Source organism: Perca fluviatilis, chromosome 13, assembly GCF_010015445.1.
Source record: "Perca fluviatilis chromosome 13, GENO_Pfluv_1.0, whole genome shotgun sequence".
Taxonomy (NCBI): Eukaryota; Metazoa; Chordata; class Actinopteri; order Perciformes; family Percidae; genus Perca; species Perca fluviatilis.
The window spans coordinates 21,526,016-21,544,156 of record NC_053124.1 but is presented as its reverse complement, the minus strand read 5'-3'; the positions used below and the strand labels follow the sequence as shown (position 1 = coordinate 21,544,156).

The window sequence follows — 18,141 nt, the reverse complement described above, 5'->3', positions numbered from 1 at the left end:
AAAAGGTTTTCTACACAAATTTAAGATACATTTCACGTTTCTCTAATCTTTTTTATTTTATTTGAATGAAACCATCGAAAACATTTAAAGGGGAAATCTCTCTATGGTGAAACTGCAAACAACTCATAGACACTACACACTGCTTTATTGTGAGGGGCCACAAGGCAAAACGGGTTGTAACCTCTGTTTTAATTTTTAACAAGTTATCGTGTTTTATGTTTTTTATTGAAAAATCTTAACCTGAAAGATAAGTAGTAACTACAGTCATCAAATAAATGTAATGCAGTAAAAAGTACAATATTTTACTCAGAAATGCAGGGGAGTAGAAGTATAAACTAGTATCAAATGGAAATACAACCACCTAAAAATTGCACTAAAGTACAGTACTAGAGTAAATGTTTTTATATTCCACCACAGCATAGCTATAGGAGGATTACAAAAGAGCTTTTCACATTGCACTTAGCTTCAGGCTAAAGATGCTAGCCTGGGGCTAAGAAAGTGTTCATACTAGCACAATCCTGGCATATTCCAAAGTGGTCTAATGTCGTCTGTAACCTATAGGGCTTGTTGGCCCTGCTCCGGAGAAGAGTTAGCCTCGAGTTTGCTGGGTTATCCCCTGAAAATTGACTACACACCCAGCTAAAAGTTGCCAGTGTGCATATTATTAGCTAAGAATATGCACTGTAAAAAGGGCAAAACAGTGCTAATTGACTTGTAATTTAAAAGAGTAGCGTTTGCTTTGGTGAGTGAAGTTATGTGAAAAGTCTATGTCCTTTAACAATATATACTTCTAACAAGCTTTATTTTGTGCATATTTTAGACTACACATTTATTGTGTATTCAAATTTAGTGCTTATTAAATGCAATGATAGTCCAATGGGATTCTGTATGAGGTAAAGGAGAGGAGGCTGATTCAATAAATGTGGGGCTTGTTACTGAGGCGCATCAGTTGTGAGCCATGGTGAGTGAGTTATGCTCTAGGGCAGTTACTTAATTCTAAGTCACATGGCCTTTCCAAACACACTTGACCAAACAATGGCTCGAGGACATCCTGCAAACAATATCTAAAAACACACCTGACCTTACAAGGTGAACCAGTTTAAAGGCAAGAGTCTCTGCTGATGGATCACATGTGGCAGGTGCTGCCTGCCTGTGTGAGGAAAGGAGATGAGCAACACAAAGCCATGGCACTGGCACCAAGCCTGAAGCATCTGATAAGGAAGGCAGGGACACTTTGGTTACCAACACAGCAGGTCAAGCGACACCAGATGTCAAGCCACCACATCCATTAGACAGGGATCACGTCAAGCTGTCATGCAAGCCTGAGAGAGGCCCAGCGATTGCATGAGAGTATGGTACATGTGAGAACAAAATAAAATTATTCATTCTTAGTATAGAGTAGCATAGCTCCAGGTCTATATCATGTGAGGATTTTTTTCCTTTCCAGGTGTAGCTCACTCTCTCTTTGGTAGAATTTGAGAAGGCCTGCTTTCCTCAGGTTCATGAAATCCATCTTGATAGAAGACCGCAGGGAGACCTTATGGCTGCAGTACACTGCCAGAGAAGAATCAGGACACATATGAATTACAAGGACCTGGCTCCATATTCATAAAGAACATGCGTTGATAAAACAGGCAGTGGTGGAAAGTAACTAACTACACATTTAAGGTACTTGTAGTTTTTAGTATTTTATGTTACTTCATACTTCTACTCCGCAACATTTCAGAGGGAAGTTACTTTTTAGATCAACATTTTACATTAAAAAAAATAACGTATAACAATCTTATAGAATACACCACATTGTTAAAGAATAAACCAGTGGTCCCTTATCTCTTTGGCCTGTGTGTGTAGTTGGGGGCCCATTGCCACATTTCAGATGTCTGAGTTGTTAGCACTTCCACTAAAGACGCATTTCTCCTCTTAACTTCTCCCATGGTGTTCTTTAAAAAACAAATACAAAAAAACTGTTCAAATGATCCAAAATTATACCCCCAAAAAACAAAGATTTGAGAAAAGCCACACACAAAAAAAAAGAAGAAAAGAAATTTGTGGAGCAGAACTTTGTTTTCTTCTTTTTTCGACCCCATTGATCATCTCACGACTCCTCCGATTTATCTCATGACCCCAGGTGGAAACCACTGGACTAAACTACTGAACATGAAAGTAGGCCTGGTACAACAGTAAAATGCAGCTTACACACTGATGCATCAGTGCTAACAATCTAATAATGTCTTATATAATAATGTATCAGTCACAGAAACTATTTGTATGCAGAACTTTTGATAATTTTGCTGACACATACTTTGACTTAAGTAAGTTTGGCTTTAACTGATCAAAGATGTGTTTCTTCTAGCTAAGCAGGTAAAAGTGTCATCTCTGGATTTAGAGTAATGAGACCTATGGGTCACTTCTCGCCTTCATAAATTAAAACACAAACTCTTGGCACCAAACTGAAGCAAACAGTGATAGTGTCCTCCCCGAGACCCAAGGTGACAGACAGATATCAGCCTCGGATAACACCGACAGAGTGAGGTAAAGGAGAGGGGCGAACGATACGTAAGAAAAGGAGGGAAGGACAGAGTGTTGGTGTCGATTGCCCTTTTTTTCCTTCACATTAAGCGTCCTTGGCACAGGTGTAATGATACTGCTCTTACTCTTTGTCTATTTTAGTCTTGCATTTACCTTAGATCTACACACACCCGCCTGCTGCTGGCAGGTACGTGAGATGTTTGTTCTCAACATGATCCTCAGCTAAACCTAATCTCCCCACTAGACCTTTCCCCGTTACCTTTTCACTCTAACCTGGCATAATAATCTATCCCCCTCAAGCGAATTGTAGCACTAAACTTCCAGACAAATGACCAAACCACTGAAACCACAATGAAGCTCTTGCAGTTAAAAGATTCATTATGCTCAGAAGCGCCCTTATTCAGTCATTTCCAGCGTCGATGAAGAGGCTGGTTCCTCAGGGACGATAAGGCAGTTTGATGCTTTGATCACTCCCTTTCAGAGGAAACATCGCTGACACAAACACCATCACATTTTGCTGTTCATGTTGTTGTTTATTGGGATCAGAGAAATGCTCACAGAGGAACTCCAGCATCAAGATTAAGGACCTTCTATTCTAATCTGTTTTACAATTTTTGAACGAGTTTACCACATATTAAAAACAAGGACAATGACAAATGTATAGCAGGTGTGTCCTCGTATAACCTCTGCATCACTGCTCTGCCAAAAACTACAAACTGACCTCCCTTAAATCTTTGACGAGACATAAAAATGGCAGACAAAAATATAACATAAGACAAAATTGAACCTTATTATACCATATTTTTGTCCAATTATTTTTTGTCAAAACTGGCAGATCAGAGTTGTCCAAATGATTTTCAGCATATCTCTAAATTAAGAGTGGGCTACATATCATGTCAAATGTTTGAGTTACATTAAAAATACACACAAAAAATAAGACTTTAATATAATATAGTTACCACTTCTCAATTTGGTGTTCTGCCTCTTAGCACCGGGGGGCATTAAACCCTGAGGGAGGACAGCATTACTTTGTAGCAACAGCGGTCTGAATGAACCATGGCTTATTTTTTGAACAGTTTAAAAGAAAATTCTTGTTTTTACTTTACTGAAATATTTGTCGTTAATTTCTTGCACTTATAGCTATAAATGATCCCAATGTGTAGGCCCAAAGTATGACAAAAAGCCCTTTATATAATAATGTTATCTTACTACAAATCAACATAATTTGCAGGTTTATTTTACAGATATTCCCCAGAATGAACAGGCATGTTAAGCTGAAAACCAAAGATGAAATGTAGTGTCATTTCTTGTCATGAAAAGCCATGGTCCTTTAAGCACATTGCAACATGGTGAATCACTCTTCACAGTGCAGATAAAACAATGGAAACAACTCCCTCATTCACAGTTAAACAGAGGAAATCCTCAAGGGGCAGTGGTTAGACAACTAACAAGTATACCAGCATAAACTAGAAATATGCTGCGAGCACAAATATTAAAATAGCTAGTCTTTGTTCATATCTTGATAAGTGTAATAATATGCTCTGTGCATGGATTTTACCAACTATTAATTTTGAGGAAAGAAGAGAATTCTTTGTGTTTGCATGTTGGTGCTTTGTACCGGCACATCCACAAGAGGGGGAAAGAGAGCCACAAACTACTGAGTTTCACTCCATGTCAAAACTCCTTTCTGCTTCATAGTGAATTTAACTTAGTAACAATAACAAAAATATCACAAGTAGCTTCTAATAGAGCCACATCACATAATTAAAACATCACATCTGTGTGCGAGTCACATCACATTTCATCATTAAAAGTGCCTCGTCGTCTGCGCTGTGCTTCTCCCCCTGTTCACATGCAAAACAGCAGCCTGATGTTTTGCATCAGCTGCACATCAAAGTAAAATACAGACAGAAGAATGCATCCAGAAAGACACAGAGTGAGCCGCAAATGTTTTCTGATTATCAAATAAAAATCATTAAACATGGCACAAAGTAGGGTCATACAGCCAAGTTGTAAAATGAGACAGAGCAGTAGAAGTACACAATGATCAGAGAGGTGAGGTCTTGACTGATTGTTGGAAACATTTTGTCCATGCAGGCCCAGAGGTGTGCTTGTTTTGTCCACCTATAAGCAGGGCTGGGGTAGAGTCAGTGGATACGAGGCACTGGATGCAGCAGAGTCATGTGCTCGGCGCCGTTGAAAGGCAGACGCTGAGTGCAGTAGTGGTGCACCACCTCTGGGATGCTGGGGAACACGCAGCTGCTCTGGTCCAGGGTGTAGCCGCTTTCTTTGGTCTGGGCAACAATGATATGAACGCAGCCTTGGCTCGTCCTGAGTCACACAGATGAGAGGAAAGGCAATACAAGTATTAACCAATTATACACACAAACGTGTCATAAAAACAGGACTTTAAAAAAAAAATTAAACATGAATTATGGATCTTATTTTGCATTATACAAGTTTATTTCCCCTTACTGGTATGCATTATATTCATTAGTCTACATAGCCACAAGTTAAACGATAAAGCTAGCATTATTCTATCTTTGTCTTTACCAAAAAGACCAAAATCAACAACTTGTTAGTCTGTCCGTTGTTCCCAATAAAATTGCTCATGAATATATATTGTCATTTTTATAAAAGGCTAAATACTTTCCTAAAAAAGCTGACACCTGTAGCTTTTTAGCAACAATTAGGAATACATTTGCTAGGGACTATTTTTAGCTGCAGATTACACATTTGTGCTCTTGTGACAGCAGGACAATGTTTCTGGGATTTACTGAAAATACACTACACATTAATTGTAATGATTTATTGTAACAGGTTAGCCAGTGTTTATTTGTGGCTTAGTGATGTGTGAAATGTATTGCTGGTTCTGGTCTTTTAAAGGCATTTATAGATAATAAGAAAAATATTGAATATTAACTGCCTGATCCTTTACAAAGTTATGCTAAAAATAATTAATAATGAAATAAACTATTTTTCCACTGCTGTTTACAACTGGACTAAATCCAGTTTAATCCTTTCATAGTTCACATTATGTGATCAGTAAGTAACATGTCAGCCATAGAGATGCCCTTTCAGGTTACACTCACTTGAGGGCGATGGAGTACTTGCTGTTGTCCGACTCACTGTTCCTGACCAGAAAGCTGGCCTCTTTGCAGGACTGCAACTGAAACTCCGCCTCCTGACGAGTTACACAGCCATGGTACCAGCTGAGACAGAAGGTGGGAAAGAGGGAGATTACATTTCATCTGCTATTGATCAAGTCTAGAACCTCATTTCATACAAACCCCTTGGAAATGAGCAGGATTTTTATGTAAAACTGAAATCTATAAAAAATCAGGGAGTGAGGTTTATTGCAAGAATAAAAAAAAAAAAAATGCAGACACATTATGACATACATTTGAATTCATTTTAAAATGGTTTGAGTATTATAGTATTAAAGTTGCATGCATCTACAGGGAAACCCCAACATTGAGGTATAATGATGAATGATTTTGCACCACTCCCCCTCCTCACCTCTGTTTTTCCAGGGGCAGGGACGGGTCAACACAGCGGGCCTCAGTTTCAGGGTTGCTGCCAGAGGTGGTGGATGGCGACAGGGTCGGAGGAGAGGATCGCAGGATCTTCTGGGTCCAGCTTTTCTGCCTCAGATGCTGATGCTGCTGCTGTTGCGGCTGAGCTGGCGGATGTTGCGGCTGCCTGGTGAGTGTGGGGTGAGGCGTCTCATCTTTGGTTTGGCGTTCAGAGCTGTCAAACTGTGCTGAGGGAAGAAGAGAAACAAGAAAAGATATGAGGTCATGTAAAGAAACAGCTTGAACTGGGTGCTGAAGCCTCCTGTAAATATAGAATAAGAAGACAGCTGTTTGATGATTCATGCAAGATGTTATTCAATATACTATTGGTCTATGCAGCATATCAAATATAAATGTGAGAGCAGGCCTGAATTTTTTCCACAAATAGACTTCATATTAATCTAAGGCAGAGAAGAGGCAGGGGGAGTATGAATTCAGCACTGTTGCACACTGTAGTCAGTGATGTATTCTCTAAAAAAAAGTTTTGCTATTTGAGGTATAAAGATTAGGAAAATATTAACAATTTAAAAGTGCAGGAAATCCAGGTGTGCACAGAAGTAAACATTTCCTTAATGCTCAGCTTGTTCTCAGATATGCGGTGTGACAAACGTCTGATGTACCTGACAGAGTTCTAACAATATGCTCCTTCTTCCACTCCCAGGGCAGCTCGTACTCAGTGGGGGGACGAGGATCCAGCTCGGGACGTGTGACCGCCGTCTTGGCCCCCTCACCGCTTCCTTCATATGGGACGTCATATATCTGTAAGGGCACAGGCTGACCTTCCTCCCCCATTCCCTCGCTCGCCTCCATCAGCCCACACATCTTCAGCAGGTCCTTGGACCCCCGACGTCTAATCTCTTGCAGGTAGAAAACAAGGGATTCAAGATTAAAATCTCCTCTGAGAGCTGAACATAGAACCGCCATCAGGTAAAGAAGACTGGAGTGATGTATGACATCAACTGCAACATCAACTGTCTGAACACCAGACCAAAACCAGCCACATTATGGACTGGGAAGGTGTCAAATTCAATATTATTTACAGGCTTCAATAACCATAACAGTATACACTTCTAATGAGGCACTCCTTATAAAGGGTTTATACATTGTATCTAATGGCTTTATTAATGGTTAATAAACCATTTGCTAATGCTCAATAGATTAGTTTGTTGGGTTGGGTTGCCAGGTTGTGACAAACCCATTTGCTAGTGTTTTTCCTTTTGTTGTGGCAATAATGCTCTTATGAATGTTGGTAATCCATTAATGAATGCTAAAGTTGTAAATCAATATATTAAGATTAATTATAGATGAACTGATCAATAACACATAGTAACTTATTTATGAACTATTATTAAAGCTATTAGGTAGACCTTTTAAAGCCTTTATAAAAGGTGAATCTGCTAAGTAACTGATTTCAGCTGGCACATAGAGTGTTAATAATAACGCTGCCCTACTCTCATAGCCTTGCTTATTGAGTCACAGTGACATCAGACTCTTGCTTACTTCCTTAGTATGATTTAAGCCTCATAAATTGACTCTGTCACATCGTCACTTCCTCTGTAGACTTCTCTGAGGAGGCCTGGAAGTAGCACATGCACGCACTGATTGAAGTTAAATCTACTAGATTGCACTGCAATAAAACATTTTCACATTCACAGCAGGCTATTGTGTAACCCTTTTAGTTATAACAATGGAGTGATGGAATGAAAGGTCAGGAGAGCATGTGATTGGATGAAGGACCACCCGTCTTCCTAGATACTGGGAAGTTTTGATAAATGGTCAGACAGGTCCAAATAGGGGGTTACACAGAGCTGCGTCCGAGAGGAATCAGGGGCACTGAGGGACAACTTCCTTTTTAGAGAATAGTACCAGGAAACAGAGACAGGAAAGAGGAAGCAGGGGCAGGAAACTGCACCCATTGTCTGAATGCAGCGCAGTTGCCATGGCAACCCCATGGGGTGCAGAGAGCACTAGGGGAGCAAGTTCATGTTCTCACTGCTCGGCCTGCAGAGACTGAACATGTGAATCCTGTCATTCACCACACACAGCTGTGTGGATTCAGTGATTCGGGGACTGAATGAAATATCACAGCTCTTTCCTACCAGCTGACAGCTACAAGAGAAGGCAGTATAAGCACATTAATGAAAGTCTCACCAGTAATCATCTGCTGGGCATCGTAAGGCTCCATGTAACCATCGTTCTCCCCGACCCTCTCTGCCTCCCTTTGCTCTCTGGTCTTTTGAGCATCAAAGGGATCTGCATAATCCTCAAGGATGACCTGAATCACAAAACGATTTGTTTTCAAGCATAATACGATACTTAAAACTAAGAAACAACAATAAAAGTTTTCAGAATGGCACCAAATAATGTGGCTAAAAAGAAACAAGGATTCCCAAACAAGGGGTACTTCTGATTGTGCTACCAGCTACGGCAGGTTGACTGCACAGGAAACAGCTTTTACCACCTGCAGAAAAGAATCACTGTCTAGTATGAAAACATGTTGTAATCTCTTTATATACAGCCTATGGTTGTAACATTATCTACCTCTATATAATTAATAGTGTGAAATATCATCCAGTTTAAAATAGTTTTGTCTATAAAATGTCATAAAATTGTAAAAAAAAAAAATCCCCATTTTGTGCCAAATGTATTGTTTGTCTGAGAAGCCGTCCAAAAGCCAAATATATTCAATTTAATATCAAATATTAGAAATAGAAAGACAGAAAATACTCACCTTTCAAAAGCCAAAACCGGTAAGAAGGTTTTTGTATTTTTGCAGTTAATCAATCATCAAAATAGTATTGAATACTTGGATCGGCTCTAGTTTAAAATCAGTAAGTAAATAAGTTTGACGGGTTAATGTCAGACAAAACACTAAGTGCAGTAAACCCACTCTCTCTCTTCACATTTATATCTCTCGGTTCACCACCTCTTTTCGGCTACACCAGTCATGCCTGACTGTCTTGTCATCTTATCAGTGCCATATAATTTCTTGTTTGTTTTACAAGCCACTGTCCAGGAGACAATGGCAGGCCGTGAAATGAAGTTGTCGGCAGATGCTTGACAGGCTGAGATTCAGTGAGTTGTTAACATGTTTAGTTTAGAGCGGTTTAGATGTAGACTACAACACAGATACATATTTCCTTATTCAAATCTTACAGTATGTAACAGCTTCACCTCCTGTGGAAATAACGTAATGTTCTTTATGAACAGGGAAAATAAGACATATAACACACAGTAACTCCACCAATCAAACTGAGAGGCTGCGGCAAACTTTGAGATCAAGAACAGGGATTTACTCCCTTTCTGAAATATAAAACTCACATTTTATTCTTGCTCTCTTTTATGGGTCTTTTTTCTCATCGTCCCTCCGCTATCAATATCCCTGACTTCACTATCTTTCTCCGTTTTTTATCAAAAGCCAAGCTGGAGGGGACTTGGGTTAGCGCCTAAGTGTCAAATAACACAATGCTTTTTATAACATGATAGCCTTCTTCACCAGGGGGCCTGAATCTAGTGAAAGAGAGGGGTGAGGCAGAGGAAGGGGAGGGGGGTGGGAGAGAAGAGGAATACTGAGCCAGATTACATACAGGAGAGAAAGGTACGGCCTCATGTCTGACCACAGCTTCCTATTCAAGGCAAGGAAGGTGGGTGTAAAGGCGAGGGGTGGAGAGGAAGAGAAGGAGAGATAGAAAGACTAAGGAGTGGACACAATGGGTATCACGGAGACAAAGGAGAGGGAGAAACTGAAACAATAATATCAATTTTCAGAGCTTGGACTGGATCCATTCTACTTCATTGTCAACAGTATTGATGACACCTTATTTTGTAGTGGAAGTACTTAGTTACATTTCACCAGTGATGTTTGCTGATGTATTAGCATGTAAGAGGCTCATTTTAACTATGCTACTATTTGGTAGAGTTATTCTTAACATTATCATATTATATAAACTAGGATTTCCATGTTACATCTTAATCTAATCTCATTAAATATACAGTAGCACAAAATGAAAATACTCAATATTGTCAAGTGCAGTAGCCTACTTGAGAAAATAGCCTTTTTTACTTTCTAAGAAAACAAATAACCTAAATCACACAATTAAACCCACATCATTTATTTAGAACGTCCCTTGTTACATCAATTAAAATAAAACTATGCCAAGTCTCTAAAAAATATTCACCAAAATTGTTACAAATTGATCGCCTCGGGCTGAGATGATTGCATTGGTTACTCACCGTCTCTGTTTTGCACTGGACTGGTTTCTCTGCTTCAGGTACCACTTGATTGGTGATGGTGCCGCTGTTGAAGTTGGGGCTTTTGTCCAGTTTGTCCACTCGGATCAGCCGGTTGATGAAAGCGTGGGCAGATGGAGAGCTTTTCAGAGGTCTGTGCTGCTCTTCAAACACCGGCTCCGCTTTGGAGTTCTTGCGACTTTTCCCTGACAGGAGGTTGTCCCAAACTTTTCCATCTGTCGGGGAGCTTACACTGGTTTTACTCAACTCTATGGCGGAGTTCTTTCGATTTCTTCCGGGCAGGAGAGACCCAACTCCTCCACCTCCTCCGCCTGTGTTGTCACCAGAGGAGTTTTTGCGATGGCCCGTTTTGGAGCCTGTTGTTTTGGTACCAATGCCGGCCACCAGCCCCGCTTTATTGACTCTTGGTTGTGAGCCTGATTCGGAGGCTGAGCGGATCCTGTCGGTACCATTCTTCAGATTGATGGGGAACTCCTTGAACCACTTTGCCATTATTATTGCTCAGATTGAAACAACCTCTCTGCCTGCCTCGACACCTTTTAGCGCCATGCACCACAGGGCCCCGGAGACGCACCTTTAGAAATCACAGTCTTTCTAACAAAAGACTTCCGTTGCTTTATTCTAGTATAGAGCATGTGTAGACAACAGAATCTCCACACCTCAGTTTAAATCATGTCATAAATGCTTTCAAAAGTCAATGGCTCTAGTCTTCAACCTCCAACTTTACAAAATATATTTATAAAAAAAAAAAAAAAAAAAAGACCAACAGACTAATGCCTTTTTGGCAAAAAAACAATACCACTAGGCTACTTTATCCCATTTGTGATGCACCTGTTCCTTCTTCTGCTCAGAGGAAAAGTTTATTCCCTTTGGATGAAAAGATGTCTTCGGTGTGGGATGACTCTAAAGAAGGTCAAATTCTTCTTGCTTCTGATTTGTGGTCCCATTCCCAGAGTGGCTTATCTGGTCTTTCACAACTTCTACTGTCGCAATGAGGCTCCTGACTGTGCCTGGAGTATAGAGGGGAGGGGGTAGGCTGTATGAAGTTAAGAGGGGGAGGCACGATCTGGTGGGCGGTGAAAAACTTTTAATTGTAAATACCATTGTAGAATAAGCATTTGGGGTGTTTAGTATTTTACTTTAGACTGACCTATGCCAAGGTAACCCACCAAGGATTTTGACACCTTTATTAGCCTATTATTTTTGCTTCATAATTAATGTAACCCAAGTTTTTAACTGCAATATACAATGTAATAATTATTTGTGAATCAAAATGGATATTGAGGGGAAAAAAAACAGTATATAGACCTCAAATGCTGGCCTTTCCATCAATTTTGATTATGCTCCGAGGCATGAATAACACTAACATAGGCCTACATCTGTGCACATATCTTACCTCCATTCATGCTAAATATTTTCAGATAACGTCTTAAATTGAACTTGACAGTTATGTTCATATTTTGATGGTGGTTGTTAATTCAAGACTAATCAAAATGTCACTTAGATAATGGGCTTAATTGGCTGTCTAATCAATGTCCACCCCTTCTTTAATTGTACAGGGTATCGTTGGGAAATGGTCTGTTCTGAGCTGCTCCATAGATACCAGTGAAAGGTATGACACTAATTCTATAAATTAAAACAAATACTGTGGACGACGGTGATACGGATCGTTTTTCAAAACACAATATTCTAAATTTATATATTATACAATACACTCTGGGTTTTAATCATTTTAGTTAAAAATGTGTTTTATATTCATGAAGTATACTTTTCGACACCCCCATATTTGCCATGAGATGTAACCTTCCATCGTGCGCGATACTCCTGCTTGTCCCTCTTTGTCCGGTGGCGATAGAAGGCCATGATAATTATGGCAAAATTTGCGTTTTTGAATGAATTATAGTTGAATGGTGGATCAACAAGCATACACCGTGCGAGGACCGGTTTGCTGGCAATGACACACCAGAGAGTTTCAATTTAAAGGACAGCAGAGCAAGCAACGGAGAAAGGGTACAGTTTGCTTCCAAGACAGTCTGCAAGATGGCTAGCTATCTTTAGTGGCATGCTAACGTTAGCTAGCAAGCTAATGTTATCATAGTAAACAACAGTTTTCAAAAGATGATCGATTTCATTATCTGATTAATGCTGTGATAAGTGGAATTAAGTGCACATTTTCACAAGTGATTGTAGAAAGATAAGTCACAGTTTCGGATTAATGTTCCAGTGTTGCCGCTACTGGGTGAAATCTCAACGCTGCTAGCTAACCACATTGAGTAACGTGGCTAGCTAGTTAGCCAAGGTAGTAACTAGCTTGCGTTAGCTAGCTGGTCGACTTCTTTGCTGCACATCTGTAAGTGATCATTTATATAGGCAGGGGGGTGCTCTGTAACTTGCTTGTACTGGCAGTCAAGCCAGGTATCAAGCAACCAGTTTCAGTTAGTTGGAACTGGTTTGCAACAAGACGAACTTGTGCTAAATAACGTGAACCAGCTCAGTTTTACCTGACGTTTTATTTGGTGACCAAATCCCGGCGTGACAGACACCGTGGCGAAAGATTTGCAGCTGTAAAGGTGTTTGCAGACCTGGGCCGGCGTTGTAACATAATATACGTGTTAGCTACTGCTGTGATGATAACCATTAATACGTTATTGACATGACCTGAAGGCAGATTTTCCACCTACTCGGCTCATAGCCTTCAAGACGTCGTCATTTTTAACTTTTTTTTTCTTGCATATGAACGGTGATATGCCACTTCACCGACAGTCATATTAGCTAATGGCTGCCGAATCGGGGAGACTACTGGCGGGACAAGGAAAACGAAGCAAAGGTAGGAATTTACTTCACCCATCTCCCAATCAGATCGGAATCATCCATTACTGCGCTGCAATGGGCTGCACTGGTGCTGTTAGCAAATCCCTTCTCGCCTCCCCCATGTGTAAACTTCACGACTGTCTCCGGTGGTGGCTGTTTCTCACAGAGTGGATCTGTGAACGGGGTTCATGTCTATCTTGCTGTAAATGTACCTTCAACTCCGTTTCCTCGTTCTCATGTCTTCGTCTTTTCCTGTCTCCCTCATTGACCTTACCTCTTCTGCCTCTGTTTGCGGCCTCTCTCCCTCTCGCCTGGGTCATTTGGTCTGCCTGGGTCATTTGCGATTCAAGGCTTCATAACCTTGGTGATGATAGCGCCTGGATGTTCAGCATCTTGTCCTCATGCCAGTCTATGTCCCATCATTGAATCCATCTCAACTGTTGGACTTGAAAAAGAGGACCTAGGTCTAAAGCTGCTCCACTCTGTCACTAAGGGGTATTGGCCAATCCAAATGTGATGGTGCGCTTGATTGGTGGTGGACCAATAACACAAGACACAAAGGCCAATTTTTGTTGTGGCTAATATTCTATTTCCCCCTTTCCACCCCTTCTCTCCATATTTCACTATTTCAGCTTCACAGATGAAGAGCCCAGAGAAGAAGAAGGCGAGGAAATCCACCAACCAGGTAATGGTTGTTTTTAGAAATCTGATTACTTTGCAACGTAAAAGAAACATTATCCCAGTATGTGACAAGTGGACGCTAAAAAAAATTACATTATCTGGTCTTGTAAAAGCAATTTAAAAAAAATATATATTTTTTTTTTCTTCTCATTTTTGATTTAGGCGGCAGGGTTCTCCCACCTCACTGAGTTTGCACCCCCACCTACACCCATGGTGGACCACCTGGTCGCCTCCAACCCCTTCGACGATGACTTCGGCCCCCCATCCCGACCTAGTGGGACAGGTGGACCAGGTGGTGCTCCATTTCTACCCAGCCCAGGCGGAGGAGGTGGGTATGGAGGTGGAGGCAGAATGAGCGGAGGCATGGGCTTCATGGGAGGCCCAGGAGGACCAGGTGGCGGCCAACCTGGACGGAGGCCACCGTTTGGCCCTCCATCCAATGCTGGACCTCACCACCAGCTCGGCTTTGGAGGAATGCCTGGCTTTGGAGGTGGTGGTGGGGGCGGCAGTGGGGGAGGAGGGGGAGGATTTCCCCCTGGTGGCCCTTCTCAGTTCAATATGCCACCAAACTTCAGTCCACCCATGCACCCCGGGCCAGGATTCAATCCCATGTTGTCTCCAGGGGCTATGGGAGGTCCCGGGGGAGGAGGGCCACCCCACCCTCGGTTTGGCATGCCTCCACAGCAGCAGCACGGACAGGGTGGACACCCATTCAACAGCCCACCGTTACCTGGTGGTGGAGGCCCCAGAGGGCCCCCACATGGCCCCCTGCCTCCCATGGGAGGAGGCATGGGTCCTGGGATGAACATGATGGGTGGCATGGGTGGTGGCCCTGGAGGCAACATGGTGGGAGGGTTACCAGGTATGCCCCCTCAAGGACAGTTCCCTCCCTCACAGGATGGCCCCTACCCTGGCCCCAGTCCGCCAGGGCCAGGCAACGAGGATGGAAAAAACTTTGGTGGAGGAGGGGCTCCATCTGGGCCTCAGCAGCAGCAACAGCAACAGCAGCAGCAGCAGCAGCAACAGCTTAACCTAAATCCCAACGGCCCCCCTCCTAATAATACCACACCTGGGCCTCCTCCTAACTCTGGCCCACCACAGCCAGGAGGGGGCTTCCCTGGCCACCCTGACGTCCAGCAGACCAACGCCAATACACCTGGTCAGCCTCCCTCAGCACCGCCACAGCCTAACCCCAACTCTTCTCCTACTGGTCCCCTGAATGGGTCAGGCCAGCCTCAGCATCCACCACCCAGTCAGCTACAACCCCCCAGCAATGCAAACACCCCCAACTCTAACAACTCTACGCAGCAGCAGCAATCCACTCCACCTAACTCTGCCCCTGGCTCCACCCCGTACAACCAGCAGAATAACACTCCTGGTGCTGGTGGTCCCATGCCAAATGCGGCCCCCAATTCAGGTCAGAACAGCATGACCAACAACAACGGAAGCAACACTCCGGGCAGCAACCCCAATCCCCCCTCTAACTCCACTTCGACCCCAAACACCCAGTCTCCCCTGCCCACTGGCCCTGCTGCCCCGTCGACTGGGCCTGGAAAACTCTGTGGCCCTGGGATGGTCTTCCCTTGTGGCCTTTGTACGGCAGAGGTGCATGACGATCAGGACGCCATCCTGTGCGAGGCGTCGTGCCAACGCTGGTTCCACCGTGACTGCACAGGCCTGACAGAGCCTGCGTACGGGCTGCTGACTCGAGAGAGCGCTGCTGTTTGGGCCTGTGACTTCTGCATCAAGACCAAGGACATCCAAGCTGTGTTTGTGCGCCAGGGATTAGGCCAGCTGGTGGCAGCTAATGAGAGTTGAGAAGTGGATGAGAAAGGAGCAGTGTGGAGGTGCATCACATAAGGACAAATGGAGACATTCTTTGCTTTGATCTAACTGGTGACCTGTGTGTCATGTCAGCTAATTGTCCAACTTTCTCTTGACTAGCCCTTTACTTGTTCACTACACAGAGAAACACCCTCATTGACTTTCATGCTTATATATAGCACTTTGAGTGACTCTTGGTAAATGATTCCCCAAAGGAGTCAGATCATGATGAATGTTAAACTATACAGTCCTTCAGACATCTAGCCTGCCAACCAGCAAAGCACTGACACCAACACACTACCTCACAAACTTTGTGACTGACTGGCATGGACGCTCCTGCACTGACTGACTGTGATTGACTCGCCACACTCATGCACCACATGGGTATGATGATATTTCAAACACACAAACCCACGTTAGGCGGAGAAAGTAATGTGGAAATATTCCCCTTCTGTGTATTGACACAATGACTCGAAGCATCAGCGTTATTCTCTGATTTTTGCGGCTTTCAAGTACAACAGACATAATATCAAATCTTTAAAATTGAAAAAGGTCATTGAAAGACTGCCTGAAAATCTTAAAGGGACTTGGTTGGTTTTCATTATTGAATTGATTGACAGCCTTTTTTTTTTTTTTGACATCGAAATGCTTTATTCTAGCACTGCCCTATCACATTGTTAGCCTTTTTACTGCAAGCAAGTGAACGGAGATTGAAAATGATATCAATATATTGCAGTGTAAAATCTCTAAAATCATTTTTTTGGAAGAAAAAAAAATTGGTAGTTCCTGCACACATGCTTACATACACAGACTTGTACTTCTTGTATCTGTCGTTTTGTACCCAGTGCTGATTAATCCAAAGGAGGCCCCAGCCGAGATTTCATCCACACTTCACATAGAGGATTTTACCATGAAAGAGTTGTAAATATTAGGACAAAACATTTGTCCAGAACTCCCATCAGTTGTGAACATGCCACCAAGTTGACCAATGAACAAACAATGAGTTGAACTTATGTGTTTTTGTTGTATACAGTATGACGTTTTGGTTTTTATACAGTATATTTGAGTCAACCATTTCTGTTTCTCTGCAGTACACATGGATTGTGAAATCAGTGCTTTTGGATGGTGTTGGCATAGCAAGTAGTAACATCATGTCATATCAGATGTGCATTGTCCTTTTAAAAAAAAAAAAAAAAAAAAAAAAAAAAAAGAGTGGGGGGGTGCATGTGAACCAATGCAGTAACTGTCTGATCTGTTTATGTTTATATTCTGGCCTCTGCGCTGCAAGAGACCTTGAAGTAGACCAAATAACTTAAGAGCGAACAAAACCCATTTTTCACATTTCTGTCACGGTATAAGGTGTTTATAACTATTCTTCCTTTTCTCTGTCCTTATTTTTCTTTATTCAATGTCCAAGTTGCCTTTCTTTTCTTGCTCTCTCAGCTGTTCCTTTTTGTTTTGTACTGTTATTTTTGCTGTGCTCTTGCTCTGATCTGGTGCCTCCTGGTGGGACCTTGAGGAACCAGTGAGTCCCACACCAGGTGGGGAAGGGAAAGGTACTGAACTCTGAAGTAAAGACAGATTTTTTTGTACTTGTCCATGTCTGTTTTTATTCACTTTTTTTGTTTTGTTTGCTAATTGTTGTATTAAAATGAGGGTTGTAAAACCCGTATGAAACTGATAATGTAATTTCTTTGCCATAATGCTCAGAGTTACAGCTAGATACCTTTTTATTAACTGTGTTTACGGTTGAATTTTTCCTTGGTCATCAGGGATTTGCTTTAAGGTTACCTTCTCGGTTAGTTGTGGAATTCATTTGAAAAAATGATTGATGAATAATGTCCTAACAATTTCCTAAGATGTTTCCTGGAGAAAAAAATTATTTGGTACCAATTATAAGTAAAATAGAGAACATTCAATTGGTACACTTCAAATTGATTCCAGTGAAATGCTAAAATAGCATAACAAAGAGAATTTTAGTCAAGCAACAGCTGGTCAGTTGCACATTCAAAAATGCCATGAGGGAAACAAACAATTTGACAATAAATTAAGACAAATTATAAATTATTTACTTGGGTTTAAATGGAGTTCTATCAAATAAATGCATCTGTCTCTTTTGCCTATTGTTGGTACCAAATTACATTTTCAGAAAACGTCAAATGATTACGAGATTATTTGGATATTTAATTAAATGTGTGAGGAGCTTTACAAAGCTTGTTCGTTCACATAGACACATTACAGCCTTTTGATGTATAGAGATAAGTGAAGAAGATTTATCATAGCTGAGTGAGTCAAAATTTGCAGCAACATTTTCCACGGAGTTTTTAAAGTCAGTTAAATTATATCTTATTTAAATTGTTCTAAATGCAGTTTCATAGCCTTGTACCTTAAACTGCATTGTGCCCTGCTAACTAACGGTAGCTTTTTTCCTGTCAAAAGCTCCTGTTCATTAGTTTAGCCTCAGTATTGA

The 18,141-nt window shown here is 41.7% G+C and overlaps 2 protein-coding genes across 3 annotated transcripts; one reads left to right on the top strand and one right to left on the bottom strand.

Annotated features, from left to right (window-relative positions):
- Positions 1–3,041: 3,041 nt before the first annotated feature.
- Positions 3,042–11,095, bottom strand: LOC120572036 (SH2 domain-containing adapter protein E-like). The gene is made up of 6 exons (XM_039821233.1): positions 10,338–11,095; positions 8,256–8,379; positions 6,725–6,961; positions 6,049–6,292; positions 5,622–5,741; positions 3,042–4,860 (listed from the first exon to the last, which is right to left on the bottom strand). Exons 1-6 carry the CDS (start codon positions 10,845–10,847, stop codon positions 4,677–4,679), a joined length of 1,419 nt encoding a protein of 472 aa, XP_039677167.1. The 5' UTR covers positions 10,848–11,095; the 3' UTR covers positions 3,042–4,676.
- Positions 11,096–12,158: 1,063 nt separating this feature from the next.
- pygo2 (pygopus homolog 2 (Drosophila)) lies at positions 12,159–15,877 on the top strand. Of its 2 annotated transcripts, XM_039820743.1 has the most exons (4): positions 12,160–12,365; positions 13,119–13,182; positions 13,799–13,851; positions 14,010–15,877. In XM_039820743.1, exons 2-4 carry the CDS (start codon positions 13,131–13,133, stop codon positions 15,663–15,665), a joined length of 1,761 nt encoding a protein of 586 aa, XP_039676677.1. In that variant the 5' UTR covers positions 12,160–12,365; positions 13,119–13,130; the 3' UTR covers positions 15,666–15,877. The 2 variants fall into 2 exon arrangements, with proteins under 2 accessions (XP_039676678.1, XP_039676677.1); XM_039820744.1 differs by lacking the exon at positions 13,119–13,182 and having other exon boundaries at positions 12,159–12,365.
- The last annotated feature ends 2,264 nt before the right edge of the window (positions 15,878–18,141 follow it).